The sequence below is a fragment of the Haemaphysalis longicornis genome, unplaced genomic scaffold (assembly GCF_048455015.1).
Source record: "Haemaphysalis longicornis isolate Haplotype H1 unplaced genomic scaffold, Haemaphysalis longicornis Haplotype H1 scaffold_1, whole genome shotgun sequence".
In the NCBI taxonomy this organism is placed as follows: Eukaryota; Metazoa; Arthropoda; class Arachnida; order Ixodida; family Ixodidae; genus Haemaphysalis; species Haemaphysalis longicornis.
The window spans coordinates 61696893-61719268 of NW_027526203.1; the positions used below are offsets into that span (position 1 = coordinate 61696893).

General features: G+C 48.5%; 1 protein-coding gene across 1 annotated transcript in view; it reads right to left on the minus strand.

Annotated features, from left to right (window-relative positions):
• Positions 1-4736: 4736 nt before the first annotated feature.
• Positions 4737-22376, minus strand: part of LOC144164329 (uncharacterized) — a 36050-nt gene continuing 18410 nt past the window's right edge. The window contains exon 3 of the mRNA XM_077694835.1: positions 4737-4942. Within this exon, the coding sequence (XP_077550961.1) occupies positions 4901-4942 (42 nt within the window). The 3' untranslated portion in view covers positions 4737-4900. The remainder of the gene's footprint in view (positions 4943-22376) is intronic.

Below are 22376 nucleotides of genomic sequence, written 5' to 3' on the forward strand. Positions count from 1 at the left end.
TTTGGCATAAAGCTAGAAGCCAACGTGAAGATTAAAACGCTAAAAGGATATTTCAGGTTTTTGACTATTTGTTTGTGTAATTCGCTGTCAAGTCTAACTCCCCATGCATTTCTATTGGATAGTTCCCATGGCTCAGGAACCCAGTCGCGCAATGTGCGCGACTTGAAACTGTGCACAAAGCAAGTATTCACCCCATATACTAGCTGTGCAAAATAACTTTTCATTTTGCTAAATAATTGCAGAGGAATCACTGTTGAAAGGACTGCCATGAGCGGGAAAGCTGCACATGGCAAGGGGACCTTCCCGAAATTACCGTATTTTCATGATTGTAGGTCGGCCCTTTTTTTTTTCAAGTTCGACAATCCAATGTAGGGGGGTCGACATAGAATCGAACTCGAACTTTGTGCCACTTGTAACACTGAGATTTGAAAAATCAGGGGTGCTCCGAGCTGGGCAAAGCGTAACACTCATTTCTATGGTTACGGTCTAAGCGTAGCATTTACCATTGCATACATTCCGGCACCAATAAAGGCGATGCCGGCCTTAAAAGTTGGCGTTCCCGATCTGTGCTTTTTGTCCACCGTACCTAGAGCGGCTAACCTTCCACCAGCACATTCGGTAGTGTACTGAACAACGTGATATGATTGTGCCTACGTCAGCGCTGTGCATTGTTTATTGTTTATTGTTGAAACGCAAACGCAATACAGGAGGAGGTCCCGAAGTTCCAAAGAACTGTCCGGGGGACCTCCCATGAAAAGATATCAAACATTGCTACATTTGAAAGCAGCGACAATTACACATTGCTTAATAAAGTAACCTGATTAGTACGAAAAAACACTTCATAGAAAAATTAGTTTGGACATTGTACAAGAATAATATATGTCATCAACTTTTGAACAATACAGTCATCAGCATAATTGAAAAGTTAACTGTCAACTCAAAGCTGAGGCAAAAAACTGCGTACAAACAAGCATAAGGAAGCAATGACGAATCACTCAGAAACTTAGAAAACATAATATTTGGGGAATCCTATGAAGTTATCCATCCGTTTGTAATAAGAGTGTAACGAAATATTGCTTCACCGTTCTGCTAAACTGTGTTGACGTGCGAGAGGATTTTATATGGTTAGGGAGGCGGTTCTATTTTTAAATGCCCATGAAGTACGCCGTAAATTGACCATAGTTTGTTTTGGCTTTGGGTAGTAAAACATTGTTATTTTCGGAAAACCGCGTGTTATTGTAATTAAGCAAAGCAGTGGCTGTTAGGCTGTCAAATATTTCCTGGGCACGAGCACAGTAAATCACTGTGGTTACCTTTTGCTGGAAAATATTTATCACAGGCAAAATATTTAGGCTGGGAAATATCGGTTTCGCATGAGCCATGAAAGAACTAAACGTAATGAGCCGCAACGCTTGGGTTTGTAAATGTTGCACATGCCCAAGATGAGTGGCGTATGTGTTACCCCATGTAGACACGCAGTATTGCAAATGGCTATGAATGAAAGCGTGATAAAAAGAGATCATAATGTAACGCGGAAAATAGTGATGTGATTTGATAAGTACCCTTAGCCCGAAACCGATTTTTTTAGATGGCAGTTTAGTGTGCAGATTGAATTTTAGGTGTTGGTCCAGCAGCAAGCCTAGGAACATCACATCTGATGAGGGATGAATGACATGGTTTTGTAACCGTAACGGCGATGTTAGTTCAATTGTGCGCAGCTGCGAATAAAAGATTACAAAATGGGTCTTTGTTGGATTTATGCAAAGTTTGTTTTCTGCGCACCAGTGGGATAGGTTGCTTAGATCATAATTTAATTGATCAACTATTACGTTTGCCGATTTATTGTAAGCATAGATGGTTGTATCGTCAGCATATAGCAAGCAATTACTAAAACGTAGACATTCTGGCAGGTCGTTTATATATATTAAAAATAATATTGGGCCCAGAATAGAACCCTGAGGGACACCTTTATTAGTACTGAGTGGTTGTGAAAAAGAATCATTAATTTTGACTACTTGAGATCGGTTAGTTAAGTAGCTGCGCAGTAATGATAAGGCGGGACCACGGATTCCAATATTTTCAAGTTTTTGGCAAAGTTCATTATGACAAATGGTATCGAACGCTTTTGTGAAATCGATGAAAACTGCTCCAACATTGTCACCTGCATCAATTCGGCGTTTTATATTGTCGGTAAGAGATATTAAAGATAGCTCAGTGGAATATCCTGGGCAGAAGCCATACTGATTCGGTGTTAGAATGTTAAATTTATTGAGATACCTTAACAACCGACTTACAATTTTTCGATTATCTTGCTAAAAAACGGCAGTACACAAATAGGACGATAGTTCGAGACTGTTTCAGGATTTCCTTTTTTGAAGACTGGAGTTACCCTACCGAGCTTCAGGGACTCTGGAAATGTGCCAAATTTAAATAAACCGTTTATTATGTGAGATAAATCGGGTGCAATATAATGGGCTACAACCTTCATTTTTAAGGGGTGTATTCCATCAAGTCCAGGCCCCGTCGTTTTTAGGTTTAAAATAGTAGTGATAACTTCCTGCGTGTCAGTCGGGAAAAGGTAAAACAAGTGTACGAGTGAAGAGGGGCCCGTATATCCTGTACCAGAGGTTGATGAGGACCTCACGTCAGTACCAATAAAAGATCGATTAAATTCATTGGCGATGTCAGTTGAGTCAGTCAGCGTACCGGCCTGTGTAGTAATTTTCGATACAGAGTGCTGTGATGTAGGCTGATTAAGAAACGTTTTGATTAGTTCCCAAGTTTTCCTAGTATCGCCTTGACATTTTAGGATTTCCTTTTCGAAATAAGCCTTCTTCGCCTCTGTTAAGCATGCTAGAATAATTAGTGAAACGTGTCCTTAGGTTAGGTTGAAGGGTTGACGCTTTAATTTCTTATGCAGGTTGTGTCTTTTATTGATACTACGCAAAAGGGCCCGGGTTATCCATGGATTTCTTGGTGCAGAGTACCGGCGCGTGATATGAGTGGTAGAAGTTGCAACTTTGTACGAACTTTGTATTAGAGAACTTTTCAAAGGCAATGATTGGGTCTAACTCGGAAAGAACGGGTTGCCATTCAGTGTGCGCAACAGCCTCTATAAACTTCCCGTTGTCGAAAGAATGCTTAATCTGCTTGTGCGTCGGCTCTGATCTGATGGACTTCGAAAGTAGAAACGTAGGATAATGATCAGTTATTGAAATACTAACAACACCTGCAGAATAGTCGGATGTTAAATTAGATAGTACGTGGTCTATTGTAGTTTGTGAGCCGGTTAGCGAACATCTTGTGGGTACCGTTATAAGTGACTCAAGACCATAACCTGTGTAGCAGTTTACATAGCTAGAACAACCAGAGCTAGTTGGATCGGTGGTATCAATATTGAAATCACCAAATAGCAAAATGTTTTTGTTTTCACTGGTTAGCTTGTCTAAAATCTGTTGAAGTTGTAAGCAGAAATCGCTGTAGTTGGACGATGGTGATCTATATATTGTGCCGACCATTGTACTTTGGTGATTTGTTTCCAGAAAAGATTGATCGAATTCTAACCACACAGACTCGACGTTAGCGCAATGGAACGAAATGTCTTGGCGGCAAATGTGAGAGTATTTATCAAGGATGAATATTGCAGAGCCGCCATAGCGACTGTTTTCGCGGAAGCTAAATTCAGAATTATAACGGGGAATAGCATATAAATTTGCATCGGTGGGAATTAGCCATGTTTCTGAAAAACACACGACAGAGAAACAATAATCTACAGTTGTAAAGAAGTCGATTATGTCGTCAAAATGTTTTGAAAGACTGCGGGCATTAAAGCGAATGAACGACTTATGAGTTGCTCGGGTTTCGTTAAGCAGGGATTTAAGCTCACCGGGGCAGTAACAGGCCATTTATCATCGGATCGCAGAGCTGCAAGAGCACTCGGTTCAGTGAATGACGCTCAGGTCGTGGACGCTGGTGACGACATGCACTCGGCTGTCCTCGTCCTTTCTTGCCTTGATACGGCAGTTTGAGGTCCAGAGGAATTTCCATTCGTGTTCCTTTTTCCGATCGAGCGCCTGAGCGAATAAACGCTTGTTCTTGGGCGTGAGGTGCTCGTTGACAAAAACGTTCTTTTCTTCCGTCTGAGGAAAGCCGAGTGCAGTTGTCGTCAAGCGGGCTTTTCGAGCTTTGGCCACGAAGTCTGCCTTCTTAGCACGAGAGCATAACCGAGCAATCATATTTTCCCCTTCCTTAGCCGGTACGCGGTGAACAATATCGATGTCAGCACTCGTGACAGGGCACCCGATTTTTTCACCGATTGCTTGCAAGATTGCAGTGCAGTCCTCATTTTCGGTACACGAGACTCCTTTTATCTCAATGTTATTGACACGTGAGTATTGCTCAGTCTCGCCAAGTCTTTTCGATAGTTTCTCATTTCCTTTTTTCAGTGCTTTGTTTTCCGAGGTTAGACGCGTCTGTTCAGTTTTTCATGGCTTCACCAATTTCGTTAATCATACTAAGGCTCTTTTTCATTTCTTCCACTTCCTGACGAAGCAAGTCAACCTCACGTGCCAACTCTGCGTTAGTAGTCTTCATCACAAATGCAATGTACAGATCTTGGCAGCAGCAAATGTGCGGAAACAATAACGAGGTAAAAAAAACACAAAGGAGAACTAAACACTAACCTGCGGATTCAAAAGCGCACAGTTACGGAGTGGCCTTCTTGCACAGATGGTGCTGCCAAGCGAACAACTGCGCAGATCGCCGGGACTTATATGCTGCAGCCCGCAGCGCCAGGTTGCGTCTGGCCGGCTTGCAGATGGTGGTCCGTGGCGTGGGGCAGGGTGATGTCAGCGTTGGACAAGCGTTGGCCGAAGACAACGCAGCCCCGTGCGCTTGATCGTCACGGTGGTTCACGTGGTGCGCTGGCTTGAAGCTGTATGCCCTGCGGATTCAAAATCGCACAGTTACGGAGTGGCCTTCTTGCACAGATGCTGCTGCCATTGATTCGAGAAATTCGTTAGCACTAATTTTGTTTGTTAGGGTCGAACAAAACGCTTCTTGAATTTAAGTAACGTACTCGCTAATCAAAAGAAATCGCGAGCGGCCGCTTCCGTCACCCGCCATGTTGTTTGGATTGATATCGCACTGGAGTGGCCGCTGCCGGTAGCTTTGATGGTTGTCATCTCGCAGCGAATGTGTTATGATTTGGAATAACGTTTCCCGCCCAACCCACAGCGCATGCTTATTCGTTGTGCTTATACAAAAGCTTTTCTTTTTTAACATCTAGTGCGTGCACCCAAAGCGTACGGCTGGTGTGGGAGCATCAATCATTGAAGGAAGAGCCGCCGTAAGGGGGGTATTAGTAGTTGGCGGAAGAGCTTCTCTGTGATACGATCCTAGCACAAATTCTGATACAAACTTGTATTAGTCTTATACATTTTTGTATTGGGTGTATAAGATGTGTAGTAGTCTTATACAAACTTGTAGCAGTTTTATAAATTTTATGTTTAAGATGTATTAGTCTAATACAAATGAACCTATTATAGTAAAACCTCGTTACAAGAGACACTGTTACACGAGACACTTGGTTATAAGAGACATTCGAATGAAAGCGGTTTGGTTGGTTTTTCGATATTTGTCATGTTAGCAACATTGCATACAAGAGACCTTGGTTACAAGAGACGTTTTTTGGTTCCCTTGAATGTCTCTTGTAACGAGGTTTAACTGTAGTTTGTATTATTTTACGAATGCAAATAGACCTGATAGACCGCTAACTGACTTAAGAGCTATGAGTCTAATACGAACTAATGGAGACGTATTGGTTTAAATAAAAACTAATAAAAATGAACCCACAAAGTGTGATTTCTTGAATTTTTATTTTTTCCCGAAAATCACAAGATAAATAGTTGAAGTGAAGGCCCTTAAGCAATAATTGTTATTTGGTATAGTATTATGAAGCGTTTTGTTCACTGGTAAATCTCCGCAAATTTGTAACCAAATTACGATGCAAAATAATTGGTTAATATTTTTTTGTTCACTTTCGCTCCTAAAAAATGTGCTGCTATCAAACAGGAAGAGATCTGATGGGAGCTAAGAGCGCTAAACGTGCTGCGCCTGCGAGGCCGCAGGAAGAGCAAGAAATCTAAGCCGGAAAAACTGCAACGAAGTCAAGCCAAGCCATGCCATGGTGACGGTCTTTGGTAGCCAATATGGCGACAAACATCAAAGTCTGGGTGGCATGTGTGTACGTACGGGAAGACAACGGCTAGAAGCAAATGGCCTGTAGCGTGATTTTTCATCAGACACGTGTGCATCGCGTCATCGAGAAGAGTTGAAGATGTGTCTAATGCCAGCATATCTTTGGCAAATATGAACCAGGCCGCCGCGCGACCCATCTTGGACCCGTCACCTCGCCGCTTCGGACCCCTTTGTTCATTCTCAAGGGAATGCCTCACGACGAAGAGATCATTCTAATCGCGTGTTGCCGAAGAGTGAATGCCGTTTCAAGTTGCATCCCAATGGGAATGGTGTTCAATGGGCCAATAATGGGCTCGATGTGTACCTATGACTGGACATTACAGGTTTGACTTTAGCTTTTTTGATTGCACGCTGCAGCTATTTTATGGATTTGCGTTGCAATTTATCCGTTCGTACTTAATCAGGTTACGAACTTGAGCATCGTTAAATTATTCAGCCAGATTTCTGTCAGCCAGAGGAATTTGCCTGTGTACCCTGATCATAAAATGTGTTTTCATGCTTCATTGCTTTGTTCAAACTTGCCACTGGTTCTGATAGAGCTAGTACACTATACACCTCCCAGACTAATACACACTGATAGGTCTAATAGACTAATACACACTGATATACCTAATAGACTGATACAGACTGATAGATCTAACAGACTAATACAGACTGATAGATCTAACAGACTAATACAGACTGATAGATCTAATGGGCTAATGCAGACTGATGGACCTAATAAACTAATTACGACTGATAGGTCTATTAGTGGCAATAAGGAAATACTTCTATTAGAATTTGTATCAGAATTTTTGCTAGGAATTTTCTGGGCAGCGGCGGTGCCGCGTGCTTGTGTCACTTCTGTGGTGTGCTGAATCATCCCGTCTGTCATGAGTGCCCTGGGCCCGAAGAACTCTAGGCGCAAGTTCACAGAAGCGTTCAAACGGGCTGCTTTGTAAGCTGTTTTTTTACTGAGAGAGATAGATAGAGATAGAGAGCGAGAGAGAGATGCAATTTCGGGGGGGGGGGGGGGGTAGCTACATTCGAGTCGACTTATAATCGTGTAAATACGGTACTATCGCGCCCAATTTGACTTGCAACAGGCGAGCGGCCGCCGCAGCTGCTCCCCGGGAGGCGGTGGCGCCTTGCAGCAAACCATTCGAGAGGTAAAGAGAGAGGGGGTCCGCTTTTCCGATAATCAGCAACCTCCGTGTGCAGCATTGCTGGCTTCTTTCCTTTGCGGTGGTATAAATTGTTACCTCAGAAGTTTTCGGGGCCGATTACCGCATCGCCAGCGATAAGTTTTATCATTGGCTGCAATGCTATTATGCGCAAGCCTTCAAGCTTGCCAATAATAGGGCGTCGCTAAATATTAATAACGTTCAATCTTCCACACAAGTAAAGATATCTGAAACACCGGCTAACGACATTTTTTATTTACTGCTTCTGCCTCTAATTCTGACAATGCCTCACGGTACGAAATGCACTATTATGCTTTTAGCTACGTCACTGATGGCCACTGTGCCGCTATATTTGCCTTACCACAATTCTGGAGTCGCAAGGCTGCGCCAAGCTGAGCTACATCGGGCAGCGGCAGCTTCATGCGCACCGCATTCGGAGCGCGAAACGCAACAAGTTCTCGGGGGTTGCTGATGATTATCGGAAGAGTGGACCCCTTCTCCCTTTACTTCTCGAGTGCTTCGCTGCAAGGCGCCACCGCCTCCCGTGGAGCAGCTGCGGCGGCCGCTCTGCTGTTGCGAGTCAAATTGGGCGCGATAGTACATTAGCCCAATGCCCTGCTGATTGCATGGGCGAAACCCAGAACTCCTCAGAACACCTCTGATAGAGCAAAAACGACGTCTGCAAGTCTGACATACAGCGTAGTGCATTGGCCGAACACTATGGAAAAGCCTGACCACAGGATCGACTACAATGGCATGCAGGTGAATGAAAAAAAAACCCACAAAGAATCCTCCCCGTGTCTTGGCACATCCAAGGGACTCGGGAAAGGCTAAACAAATCACTAGTTGCCATTGCCTTTATTTGCGCTCATGGCCCCCGATGCGCAAGGGCAGGAAACAAGTAGAAAAGAGAAAAAGAGGCTTTTCTATACAGGGTGTTTGAGCGAACACTTTCAAAAATTTTTAAAAATAGGCTCTTTGAGAAAAAAAAAGAAACCCTCTTCAGGAGGAGACTGCTAGCTGTGGCGGACGCCAGGTTACTACCTGGCGGGCACATCAAGGGCGTGCACATCACATGTGCACGGATAATGCCATTGCCCTTGCAACCAGCATAAAACAAGCTAAGTATCGGCAGAACATCATCATTGCCGTGTTCCTGGACATCAAATCAGCCTACGACTGCGTAGCGCATGATGCTATTCGCTCGGCGATGAAGTCTTCAGGAATAGGAGGCCGCATGTATGCATGGCTATCAGACTATCTCTCCGATATGTATGTATACATGTCAACACACAGCGGCGACTCAGCACTGTACAGAGTGACTCGAGGTGTTCCCCAGGGCGGGGTGATAAGCCCCACGCTGTTCAACATCTCCATTATAGGCCTGGAAAAATGCTTGCCGCAGTCGGTTGAAATCTCTTTGTACGCGGACGACATTTGCATATGGAGCTCTGGCCGAAACAGACGTGTGCTGCGGTCGAGACTGCAGCGAGCAATCAACTCCATTGTATCGTTCTTGGCAGCCCGAGGAATGGAAATTTCGGCAAGCAAATGTGCTGCGTTGGCGTTTACCTCACGCACTACCGGCTCACTGTTGGCGGCACTGACATCCCATACCTTCCCAGCTATAGGTTTCTGGGGGTGACATTCGACAGGTCACTCACCTGGTCATCTCATGTCCGCCATCTCAAGGAGAAGCTTACCTCAATCGCCCGTATATTCAGCATGCTCTCCAGAAACCCCGGCGGTTGCTCCGTTAACTCTCTCCTTCGGCTCTACGAAGCGCTGTGCGTTGGCCTCATACGCTACAGCATCGCCATTTTGGTCCCGCTTTCTAAAGGAACTATCAAGGCTCTAGAGTCCATGCAAGCATAGATCTTGAGGACTTGCATTGGTGTTCCGAAAACTACATCTACTGTTGGAACATTGACGGAATGCCGACGTCTGTCACCCTTGGCTCTCGGCACGCAGGAGCTTCTCCGCGTGCGACTGCGTATTGTGGCCAGGCAATGCGACCACCCTTTAGCGCCAAGTTCAGTCCCTGAAGTGTGCGACTTCCTGCCGCAGCATTACCAGCCGCCATCGCTTCATCTCTACCCGCCCTGGATGTTCCCGCCCATGAAAATAGTGACCACGGTGCCCGGAATTACACGCAAGGAGCATTTTCCACCTGCCGCTCTACGGTTTTTTGCTCTTGAATATATGTACAACACATACGGAGGTCATACACATCTGTACACTGATGGATCGGTGTCATCCACATCATCCACTGTCGCAGTGTGGATACCTTCGTCCCGCACCACCCTCAGTGTCATGCTCAGCCACAAAACATCATCTACGGCCGCCGAACTTGCAGCTCTGCGGATGGCCTTGGCTCACATCATAGAGCAGCCGGCACGCGCGTGGGCCATCTTCACGGACTTTCGGGCTGCACTGCAATGTCTCGCGTCTTTCCCCAAAGATCAGCTTGTGCTTGATGTACAAGCTTTACATCTTCAAGCTCTGCAAGCGCACCATCAAATAGCACTTCAGGGGCTCCCTGCCCATTGCGGGATAACTGGAAATGTGAAGGCGGACGTTGCAGCATCCAAAGAGCATGACCAACGCGGATCAAAAATACCGGTGCCATTTTCTCGCAAAGATGCTTCAGCCCTTGCATCTAGTGTGGCATGGAGCATGCAGTGATCGCTTTGGGCAGACGCATCCCGCCATTACGCGCCCCTCTACTCTATTGACCCGCATTGTAATTTTAAGATGCCACCAGGACTATCCAAGCATGATGAAGCAGTACTGCACCGCATGCGGTTGAACGTCGCCTACACGCGATACTACTGCTACAAAATCAATCAGTCCTCCTCGCCTCTGTGCCCACAGTGTGGTGTGCGTGAAGACCTCCAACACCTAATATGTGACTGTGTGCGCTTTACTACACAAAGAGTGTCTCTCGCAGTGTCCCTGGGCCGGCCGCTGTCCGCAAAACTAGAACTGAGGAACGTATTAGGTCCTTGGAACTCTTCCAAACGTGTAGCTCGTGCAACGAAAGCCTTATTGGCATACCTAAAAGACACAAGTCTTGATCAGACTTTGTAATTAGTTAAAATCATATGTATTCCTCTTCATCATTATAATTATCATCGTCATCGCATTCATCTGGCGTAGCAAGCCAGGCATCTTAGCTGGGCTGACATCGCCAGTTTTCATTAAAGACTGTTCTCTCTCTCTCTCTCTCTCGTGGTAAGCGACATGGTCCCAGCCGTTTCGCCGTGCCCACTGCCGAAGAAGCACTGGAGCGGGTCCTTTATAGGGTTGACGATTGGTGACGTCACTAACATGCGCAGACCATGCAGAGGGGTGGGGAAGAGCTTGTCGGGGAACGATAGCGGTGCAGACGGACACGTGTCGAAGGAGGCGTTGATGGCTGCTGGTCCTTGGCCCGCATCGCTTGCGGTTGATGATCCGGCGATCACTGTCAGGAGGACCTGTACAGTGAAGAATTTCGTGGCAAGCGACATGGTCCCAGCCGTTTCGCCGTGCCCACTCTACTTTGTGTTGTAAACTGAACCTCGCTTTTGTCTTGGCATTTTATTCTTGAGGATGGGTTAAAAAAGGCACGGGTAAAACTTTTCTGTGCATTTCGTTTCCTTTTTCTTGGGGGGGAAGGGGGGAGGGGGGGGGGTCCGTCAACGTTCCAAGCGCAGCGAGAATAGAACGCATGTAACGCGAAAAGGCAAACTTTGGTTATCAGTATTACTTTCAATGGACCCCTCCCTGTATGTAAACACCATGGCGTCACGAAGCGCACGTGCGCGACGGGTGGCGCCTGCGGGCGGCCGCGAAATGCGGCTACGGTTGGCAGAACGCGCCTGCGCCGCCAGCCTGGCCTGGCTGCGCGGCGCCCGAAAGGAACTATGTGCCGTTGATTCGGACCGTCGCTGGCCGCCTACATTACAGGTGGGGAGCCTAGCTGCGGCCGTCGCACCTGCATGTAGCTTTCTGCGCCTACAACCTCCGCAACACTTTCGTGTACCGTACGGTCAACTGACGAGTGACGCTTTCGGATAATCAGTGCGCGGAAGGTGCTGTTGTGACACGTTCCATGGATGTTTTTTAGATGCGGAGCGTCTTATGCTCGGGGGTATATGTCCCGCGGCGTCGGCGGTGGTTCGGCGGCCGCACACCACCTGCGCATGCGCCACCGTCGTCATTTTCCCATAGGGGAACCGCTGAAGACGAAGAAGGAGAAGAAGACAAAGCTGCGAAGAGGAGGGCGTGTACGTTGCTGTCGCCCCGTCCGCAGCACTTCTGATGATGATTTTGGCAGGATACCCCTAGGGATTGGCCTAGGGATTGGCCGCATGCTTCGCTTGACTCCGGCTGTGCTTGCTCTCGACTCCGTGATTCTTCAGATGAAGTAGGATGGAAGAAACAGCCCCGTCAGCATGGAGGAAGAAAAAGTTAAAAGACGGCGCTACCGGAGAAACGTGAAGCCTATACATAAAAAGTAAAATCGAAGTCGGCCCAGGCGTCACTGCACCACGTGACCCCACCGTGCCGCCGCCGCGAGCTCTTCAATTTTGTCTGCTCGAAACTACTATGCTGCCCGTTGTCGCGAAGCCTGCTATATGTTGGTTTTTTTTTTCCCACGGCTTTTGTCTTTCGCACATACGCGGCACTCTTGCCCGCACGAAGGACGGGGAAAAGCTACCGCCAACCAAACACGAGAGATGCGCCGGAGTCGGAGACCGCCGCCGCCGCCAGCCCACCCGACCATGGAGGTCACGTGCTGGGCCGACTTCGGCGGCTTGAGAAAGAGAAACAGCGGAGGGAGCGGCTTCAACGGAGCTGGGCTTGCGAAGGCTAGCTGCGTGACGTCATGCCGTCTCCTAACTTTTTCTTCCTCTATGCCGTACGCGCTATCCGATTGCATTTCAGATTTTAGCAATGCATTTGGGTTGAGGCCGCTATCATACAGTCAGTAGAGTATTTTTTTTACTATCCTGCACAAATATTGCTATTGTAAGCCTGCAAAAAACAGCAAACAAATTATAATTTTGTGTATGGTGGTGCACGGTTTATTGTTTGGAACCCCCGAAAACGTTTTTGTCGCTTGTTGCGCGTGCGCAGCAACAAAACAAGGTTGACGAGGTTGACGAGGTTTTCAAACGGAGCCGCGCAGTGCAGCGCGCGCTTTGCTCTGCTTTGGTCCTTTGGTGCCCGATCCAGCCAACGGATACGGAGCTTCTCACAACCTACGGCCACCCTACGGCATCGGTTTTATTGTGGGTGCTTACTGTTGGAATGACACCGATTTAGGTGAGCGTATTTTAATATTCGTAATCCTCAAGCGTTCGTTGTTTCGTGGCCTGTGCGGCTACCCAACGGTGCTGAGGCCTCGGTTTGTTCTCTTCACAGTTAGGGTTACCAGTACCTTTCCCCCCCCAAAAAAAAAACCGGCCCTTCGGGAAGGGGGGGGGGGATGGTGAGGGGGGCGTGGTATATAGAATGTTTATTTTTATGTTGAAAAGAAGTTCTATGTTTCTGACCGTGTCGTGCCATTTATTGCAGCATTTTCTGAGAGAGAAATCAACATAACGTTTGTACTGAAAGTGATTGAGAGCTCGGTTATTGCTTTGTATGTGCTTCACTTAAAAGTAACCGCAATTGCTGACCGTGGCGGCCGCATTTCGTTGTCTTCTTCCTCCCTTAGGTCCCCCTCCATCTCAGGCAGCGTGCTCGCCCGCGTATTTTGTGGGCTCCCGTATCTTTGCGCAGCACGTCGCCAAATATATGTATCTTCTTAGTTATTGAACTGACGCTTATAAGGAGGCGAAGCTAAAGTTTGCCGGGCGAGGGCAGCGCTGATTCTATCGCGAAGCGGCGCCCTTTTCGTTTCGGGGGAGTGAGGGGCGTTCCCGCCGCCCTTTGTACGTGCTGGCTTAAGTGGCTCGTGCAGCCGGCGGTCGCTTTGTTCGCATTGCGGAGTAGGGGGGGCGGGTACTTCGAGCGGTCGGGGAAGGCGCAAATGGATCCCGCAGTCGTTTCGCGATGTATAAGGTGGTAAAACTGAAAGCCAAGCAAACCCCTCATATTGTTGCATGGTCAGCTGCCACGACATTAACAAGAAGGCGAAAGAAAATAATCCATCCGCTAAATTCTACGAATTCCCGGCGAAAGCGCGCCAAAAGGAAAGACGGTAAGCATGTATCACTGTGGTTCGAAAGGTGAAATAAGCTCGCCCATTTTTGTTTGTATGTGTGCACTTTTAGTTTACATTTCCCAGATTTGAAAATGCCAACTAGTGTTCTAACGAGTCCTCCCCTCTATTTTTTTTTAATGCGTGCTGCCAATGATCGTTTTCCGCTATAACAAACTAACTTGTGATTTGTTTAGCTGGTGCCGTTCGATATCGTCCATATATGGCACCATAGGTTAACATTTTGCATGGTGTTACGAATCGGCCTGCGCCGCAGTACTTCCCCGCATCACTCCTCGGCTGTGCGGCGAAGCCACTCGTGCGCCTTTGAAAACACGCGCCACCATGTCGGCAACAAGTTGCGACAAAGCCGCGTCAGACGCTTTGCTCTCGGCAAAACTTCGGCGGCTGCCTGCAAGGCTCGTCTCCACGCTCTTCAAGGACACCGAGGCACCGTCGATCGCAACGGAGTCCTCCTCTCTCCCCTCTCTCGGACTCAACGTGCCCGAGGCTATGAACGGCTTACGAACTCTGGAAAGAGTGTTGTGTGTGTCTGTGACATTCGCGGCGTGTTCCAGCCTGTTGCGTTTGACCGTTGTCGCTTTTGGGTATAAATAGAACTGCCTAAGCGTTGTAAACCATTCCTGTTAGAGCAGCGAATCGATGTTGTCGCTCTGCTTGAGTCCTGTATTGTAACCTCGCCCGTCGGGGCATTGTTCTTTGGCTTCGGCTCACCTCTCGCTATGAAGTAAACAGTTACGTTGGCCAACAGCTCTGGACCTCTTCCCGGCTGCAGTCGGCCTTCACGGTCGCAACAACTGGTTGGCAGCGGTCGGATGGCAACTTCGTAAAACCTGAAGCCAGCGGTGCGAGACCCAACACCACGGACGTCAAGGCGGCTTCGGACTTCGCAGAATTCACGGCGGTCAAGGGTGAGTGCGGGACTTTTCTTCACTGAGTTTTACCAGGCTTCTGAGGATAGCTGGTAGGGCGTGTGTTTTTGCCGCGTGGGTTATTCGCGCAAAACATTTTTGGAGCAGTGGGAAAGCAGTACTCTAGACCAGCCATGAATTTGAAGGCGTTGAAAAAACCGCAGTTGTTGGAGCTTGCAAAAGAGTTGCGCTTGGATGTTACCGACGCGATGAGAAAGCCAGAGCTGATACAGGCTATACTCGCTGTCGGGGCTGACGATGAGGAGCTGTCGGAATGCATTGAGCTGATCAATGGCAGGGAGACCGCGAAACGTCAGGCCGCCGAGGCAGAGGCTAAACGTCTGGCTGCAGAGGACGAACGCGAGGAAAGAAAACGAGAGCAGGAACACGAGGAAATCATGCGAGGGTACGACCTCGAGCTCAGGCAAATCCGACGGGTAAGAAAGAGGCTCGAAAGAGAGAGACTCCAACGGGAGAACAAGTACCTAGAGCATGAAATTCAACTCGAGCAGGAAGAAGTGAAGCCCGAGTTAGAATTGTTGCTCGAAAAAGACCTCGTTGTCGAGGAAAGCATCGTGCCAGCGCTGCCAGTAGCAGACGCTCGGGAGCGCGAGTCGGAGGCGACGGTTGCGGCCCAACAGCGCGGCAAGGTTGCTGAGAGAGATAACGACGGCGCATTAGCTCAGACTGTCGGCAGAGGCGGCAGAGGGCAGTGCGTGTCCACTGAGTGCGATAATGTGCCGGCGTTTGTTTTGGAGATCTCGGCGGAGTGTTCGGACGGGTCCATGGAGGAAAAAAAAAGCTTTTCTTTCCTCCATGGGACGGGTCAAATTCGCGGGAGGCCTTGGGAACGGCTACCGACTTGAACGTGAACACTTCGCGAGATAGCGACGTTTCGCAGGAATGCGTAAACGATGACGCTACCGAAAGGCAACACGAGTCCGCCGAAACGGAGGTTGTTCCTTCGGACGGTAGCACAGAAACGAGCGATGTGGTGGCAAAGCCTGCAGCCGAGGCAGCAAACGGTTTGCACGGTTCAGTTGGGAGTCATGACGATCTCGGCACTGAGCAAGCCGATTCCGTCCTGCCACCAGCTCAGGTAGCTGACCTCGAGCAACGGCCAGCCGAGCTCGTAGAGATTCAGGTGTCTGGGGCGGCTGAGCCGTCTTTCGAGACAGGGCAGCCTGGTTGTAGTGTAGTTCTGGCAGTGAGGAAGAAGAACGGGAACACGCTTCGGTCTTCGCGTGCCGAGGCTGTCGCTGAAAGCGCGAGGGACGACGAGGTAGTGACTGTGGGGAACTACCAGGTGTCTAAAGAGCTCGTCGTGCCCGTTTCAGTCCCAGCTGACGCTCCCGACGATAGGCCAACATCGGCTGAGCTAGTTGAGGTTCCGGTGTCGCCTGTGGCTGAGCCGAAGTCGGAAACCGACCGGCCTAGAGGAGAGAACGCATACGCGTTCCGGCGTTTGCTTGCCGAACGCGTTCGTACAAAGGCGAGCAACGAGGAGATAGCGAAAACTTCCGCGGGTACTTGCGGCGCGTGTTTCAGTGCGGGCACGCCGAGGGGCAAAGCTGGAGCTCACATCGCGCTAAGGGAACGCCGCCTCCAGGAAGGAGTGCGCGCCTTACGTTCGAACGCTGGAAAATCTCGCTCGCTCCTCCGCGCGCTCGATCTTTGTCGAACAAGACGACCGTTGTTCTTTCACGCGGTCGCAGCAGTCTCTTTCAGAGAACGGGTGCACCTAAAGTGCAGTACAAATGGGAAGGCTCGGAGCAATGACGAGAGCTCAAATCGCGGCTCTCAGCGCGAGAAGTGGCCTGTAGACGCCTGACTTTCTCAAGTTCATTGTTTTCCCTGACGCAGGTTTCGCCCTTTACGATCACATTTCTTTTTGTGTGTGGGACATTTCCAATCACGCGAAATGTCACCTTTCAAGTTTGTCACTTCTCTTTTGTACTGATGGGCAAAAATATAACTAGAGTAGTTAGTTATTCGCGTACTTTTTCGCAACTATAAGCCTGGTAGATCTTCAGTGTGGATTTGTCTTCGCACTTGCCGGCGACGGGGTTGTGTCTTCCTGTGTTGTTCTGTTGCTTGCCTGACCACGCCAGAGACGTTCTTGGGGAGCCACTACTCGTCCAGTGACACGCCCGGTGAAGCTCCAGCACGGTGTCGTACAGCCAAGGCCTGGAGTCGAGCGTCTGCCGAACACTTCACTTCGACAGCATCCCTCCGGACAACGGTTGCAGACCCTTATCCATCGGGATCTCGGACCCCCGGCGGAGAAGCTGTTACGAATCGGCCAGCGCTGCAGTACTTCCCCGCATCACTCCTCGGCTGTGCGGCGAAGCCACTCGTGCGCCTTTGAAAACACGCGCCACCATGTCGGCAACAAGTTGCGACAAAGCCGCGTCAGACGCTTTGCTCTCGGCAAAACTTCGGCGGCTGCCTGCAAGGCTCGTCTCCACGCTCTTCAAGGACACCGAGGCACCGTCGATCGCAACGGAGTCCTCCTCTCTCCCCTCTCTCGGACTCAACGTGCCCGAGGCTATGAACGGCTTACGAACTCTGGAAAGAGTGTTGTGTGTGTCTGTGACGTTCGCGGCGTGTTCCAGCCTGTTGCGTTTGACCGTTGTCGCTTTTGGGTATAAATAGAGCTGCCCAAGCGTTGTAAACCATTCCTGTTAGAGCAGCGAATCGATGTTGTCGCTCTGCTCGAGTCCTGTATTGTAACCTCGCCCGTCGGGGCATTGTTCTTTGGCTTCGGCTCACCTTTCGCTATGAAGTAAACAGTTACGTTAGCCTACGGCTTCTGGACTTCTTCACGGCTGCAACAGCGGCTGGCCGCTCGCTTCATACACGCTACCACTCGTATGTCGGAGGCCACGGAGCTCGGATAGGGTGCCCCCGCCCGGTCGCAACAATGGGTGAAAAGAAAAATAGTTTCTAGCAATTTGACTGGCTGTAGTAGCTCAGTTCATTCTTATTATAATTTGTGTTTTCGACGGGACTGCGTGTTGTTCGTTTTTTTTTGTTTCTCCCACATTTACAAATACTGGTAATTAAAAGAGTTTTACACCAAATTCTGCGTCCTAATAGTAATTAAAAGTTATACACCACAAGCTGTTCTGTTGTTTCCGCGAACCGTCACGCGAATCGTCACTCTAACCCATAGTTGTACTCCAAGCGGGTGACAAACATTGCAAACAAAAATTCCATCAGGGACAACTTAAATGGAAATGCGGAGCTGTGTAGCGCACTCCTTAATTAGTCTGTCTTTTTGATGCGTTTTTATAAGATGCAGCTGATTGTTTCAAGAGTAAGAAATAACCTATTAACCATATATCAATCACGTTTATCTTACATTTCTTGCAAGCCTCAGTGTTGCTGCAGTCCATAAAATCCGAATGTCCGAAGCGCGAACACGCGAAGGAAGCAACAAACAAGAGAAAACTACGCTGTGACAAGCTGCACAGCAACCGACGACCGCCGAACAACGCGCTTCCCCCCTTGAAATCGTCGGGGCAGTCTGCGGGTCGAGCGGCTGGTAGCAGACGGCGCGTCTGTAGCAGACGACAAGACAAACCCCGACAAAAATGAACTCGCTATATAGTCTACGTTTAAACCGAACTTTCTGGACATGTGCTGACGCGTACGGTTTTATAAGTCGAAAGAAAATTTTACCCAGCCCTCTTCCTAACGCGATAAATGCAGCACGCGCGCAGCGAAAAAAACACATGCCGAAGCGGTGGCCGCCGCCGCCACAGCCGCCGCCTACTCCCGCGGAGGGTAGCGGAGGGGAGAGTACAGCGCCACCCGGCGATCGTTCCGGAGCCTATAAAACGCCGCAACGGACATCATCGAGGCACGAGGGCCGAAAAACCGGCCAGTGACGGCCAGTTTTGAGTAGGAACGGTCAACCGGCCTGCTGTTTAAAATACCGGGCGGGCCGGTCCAAAACCGGGCAGGTGGCAACCCTATTCACAGTCCGAACCTATTAGTAGAACTCACCGTTAGTAGGGCTGAAATCCGCTTTGCAGCCCAGTCTTCTTGTAACAGGAGTGGACTTACAAGCGAATTTGCGAAATACTTCACCCGTGACTAGCCCGTCCCACTACCCTTCGCCTTTCTGCGGTCTTTTGTTCCTAGACGAAGACGGGAAAGCACTCCTCGCCGGTGGTAATGGTCTTCACTACACATTCGTGTAGTTACCGAACGAACTGCGTACATTGTGTAACCGCGATACGACGTAATAAACTTGTCTTTCCGCCCTTGTATAGTCGCGGACTTGAGGTAACTACCGAGGCCTGTAATCAAAGAATTTGAAATCTCAAACTTTGGAGCATTGGTTGACCGACTGTTGACTGTGGTATCGACACTTTTCTTCGTTTTTATTACCATGTCCTGGTTTGTAGAGCTTGACTTGTTATGTATGCCGTCAATTTTTGTTGTCTACTATCAACACCCACCCTTCTTACCATAACTTGAGAACTGACGTTATTATGTTAATTAGCGAAGTCGTTCACAATAGCAGTACCATCGCCCCAAGTTTTATATTGACTTCTTATGAGCAGTTTTTATCCGTAAATACACCGCTCTGCATTTCGTGTGCAAGTTATTATTTTGCCTAAAGCTACTAAGCACATCAACCAATAGAAAGCTGAACCAAATAAAAAAGACTAAGGCTTTTACCATATTTTACTTTTTCATTAAAAAGTGCACACACGATGCCCTGGACGTTTAAGTCGTATTCGGGCCTACATTCAGCTTCATTGGTTTCCATGTCTTGTTAGGCATGCATTGCCTTTCTACTACTTGCAGAGTACACGCAATGCATTTCAACCCGGTGCTTTTAGCTGCTTTTATGACCCGTACGGTGGAAATCTTAGCTTGAAACCATACCTTGGAACTTACACTTGGTTCCTAGCTGCTGTAATCCTTGCAGAACAGGTTCTAGCATATGACTGCTTTGGAAACGATCTAGTAACAAATAAGTGTATTATAATGGAGTTCTATGTTACCCATCCAGCCTGAAATTGAGGGAACGTACCCTTTCTTGAAGCAGTTGGTTTCACCAATCATGAAAGCAGTAACTGGCACGCTGCAGTTTGAAATAACGTGGAAAACTGGGCGTGTTGGTACATGAGCGAACAAAAAAAATCACAAAAAAAGAGACAGAGAGAAGACAAGGACTGCACTGTACTTTCAGCTGGCTTTACTGCGAATGAACCAGAATATATAGATAATTGTGCAACCAGCGACTCATCTGTGCATACGTAGGAATTTAGTTCTTTTTCAGACAAGGTGATAGAGGCCATGTTGACGCCTGCCTTAACAAGCATTAAAATTTGTTCCGATTCCACAATTTCACGTGACAGCCGTGTTGCGCACTTCCTCGTGATGGAAGTGCTCTGAAAGTCTTGCGAACAGTCCTTACAGTTTAAACCATGGCTTGCCAAGAAGCCTTCCACGTATCTCGCCTCCAGCGCATTTTAGGAGGTGCAGAACACGGCAATCACGTCAAGTTGTGAAATCGGAAGGAAATTTGTCGCTTGGTGAGGTATGTAGGCTGCTGTCGTAGGCTGCTGTCACATTATTTCTCGTTGAACATGACACGGTTCGTATTTCGTACATTATAGTGTTGTCTTATGTTTCAATATTTTGGGCTACTTGATTTTTCTTTTTTTTGCATACTTGATTTCTTTCTTTCTCTCCTAAATTGTGTCACTGCAGTAATTGTTTTTTTTTAGAAAAATGCAAGTTATCGTGTTTTTTTTTCTGCATTCCTGTAGTTGATGTTTTCTATCATTGCTGTTTTCATTAACGTTCCACAGTCTGTTACTCTACCAAACAAAGTGTTTTTCATTCCATTAAGAGCTGCACTCTGCCTAGCTCACTGCCTTGTAAGGCGAGATGGGACCCCGTCAAGCTGATATAGCATCAGCTTTCTGTCCCCTCTCCCTGCATATTCTTTGTGCTTTGTAAGAAATGCAAATAAACTGAAGCTGAAACTGGCCTCCACCACCTTGATGGAAAAAGAACTAAAATTTCTACGCACGTGCAGATGAGTGACGAGTCACAGGTAGCACAGTTTGTTCATTCGCCATAAAGCCTGTTGGAAATCCACCGGCCTAGACACATCGGTGATACTGGCCCTGGACCTGACAAAAGCATTTGACAACGTCTCGCACGAGGCCATAATGTCGGGTCTGGGATCGATCAATCCGGGTGAGAGAACCGACAATTACATCAGGGACTTTTTGTCAAACCGGACAGCCGCCATACATCTAGACAGCCTTGTCTCAGATACATTCCCGCTAGGCAGTCGTGGCACTCCGCAAGGAGCCGTACTGTCACCATTACTCTTTAACCTTGCAATCATAGACATGCCGAAGAAATTAGCACGGATCCCCTACCTGTACCACAGCCTCTACGCAGACGATATTACCCTCTGGATGAACCAGGGGAGTGATGCGAACATTGAAGAAACACTGCAAAGAGGCATAGAGGTAGTGGTGGAGGAGGCCAGGAGAGCGGGTTTGGCCTGCTCTCCGGCAAAGTCTGAGCTACTTGTTATTCCCCCGAACCAGAAAAAACGGCTTCACTCCAGCATCAAACTCCATATTGAAGGTAGAGAGATCCCGGAGGTCCCGGCCGTCAAAGTCCTAGGGCTGCACATACAATCCACTAGACTAAATCACAAATTTATCCAAACAATAGAACGGCACATAAACCAAACCATTGGTTTGCTCAAAAGGGTCACCAATAGGAACTCAGGTTTGACCGAGCAGAACAGGGTTCGCCTAATCCAAGCCTTCGTCGTGAGCAGAATACTTTACTAGATTCCATACCTTAAACTAACAGCTGCCGAAACCAACAAAATTGATGTCCTCATTAGACGCGCCTACAAGGCAGCATTACGTCTTCCCCCCGGCACGTCCACTGCCAAACTGGAAGGGTTAGGCCTTCACAGCAAGGCCAGCGAACTAGTTCAAGTCCACCTAATGGGACAGTACGAACGTCTCGCTCGCACACCCACAGGGAGATACATACTCAGCAAACTAGGAATAGGATATCACACACTATATCAGGACGCGAAAACAGTTCCCCCTAGTATTCACTCTCATATTGTAGCCAAACCGCTTCCCCGCAACATGCACTCCACGTACCACTCCGAGCGCAGGAAACAACGAGCCCGCGCCCTGCACAAGAAGTATAAAAATGATCCGTAAGTCGTGTACGTCGACGCGGCAGAGTACAGACACAAGGAGGCTTTCGCCGCAATCGCCGTACAAAATTACCCCAACACCAGCATTCTCGATTCTATAACAGTCCGGACGCCCATCCCAGAACCGGCGGAAGAGGCAGCAATAGCGCTCGCCCTTTCACTCACCCCCACACCCGCAACGATCATTACCGATTCTAAAACTGCTCTCCAAAATTTTGCCGCTGGTCGTATATCCCCAACGGCTCGCGCATTCTGGGCTCGAGGGAAACGAGGTGGCCCATGACCTAGCCCGAGGATTTACTATCCGGACAGGGCCGAACCCGTATCCTTACCACGGAGCCCGGTCCGCGCGGGACCGTCTGATCGGTTTTCACGATATTACCACCTACTACCTTCTCTCCCGCTGGATCTATCCTCGGGCGGACAAATCCCTGACATTAGAGCAAAGCCACGTCTGGCGCCAACTCCAGACGGGAGTCTTTCCCAATCCGGCGACCATGACCCATGTCCACCCCAGCCTCTATCCAACCTCGGCATGCCCCTTATGTGGCGCCCATGCCAACCTGGCCCACATTATGTGGGCATGCCCCCAGGACCCCTTC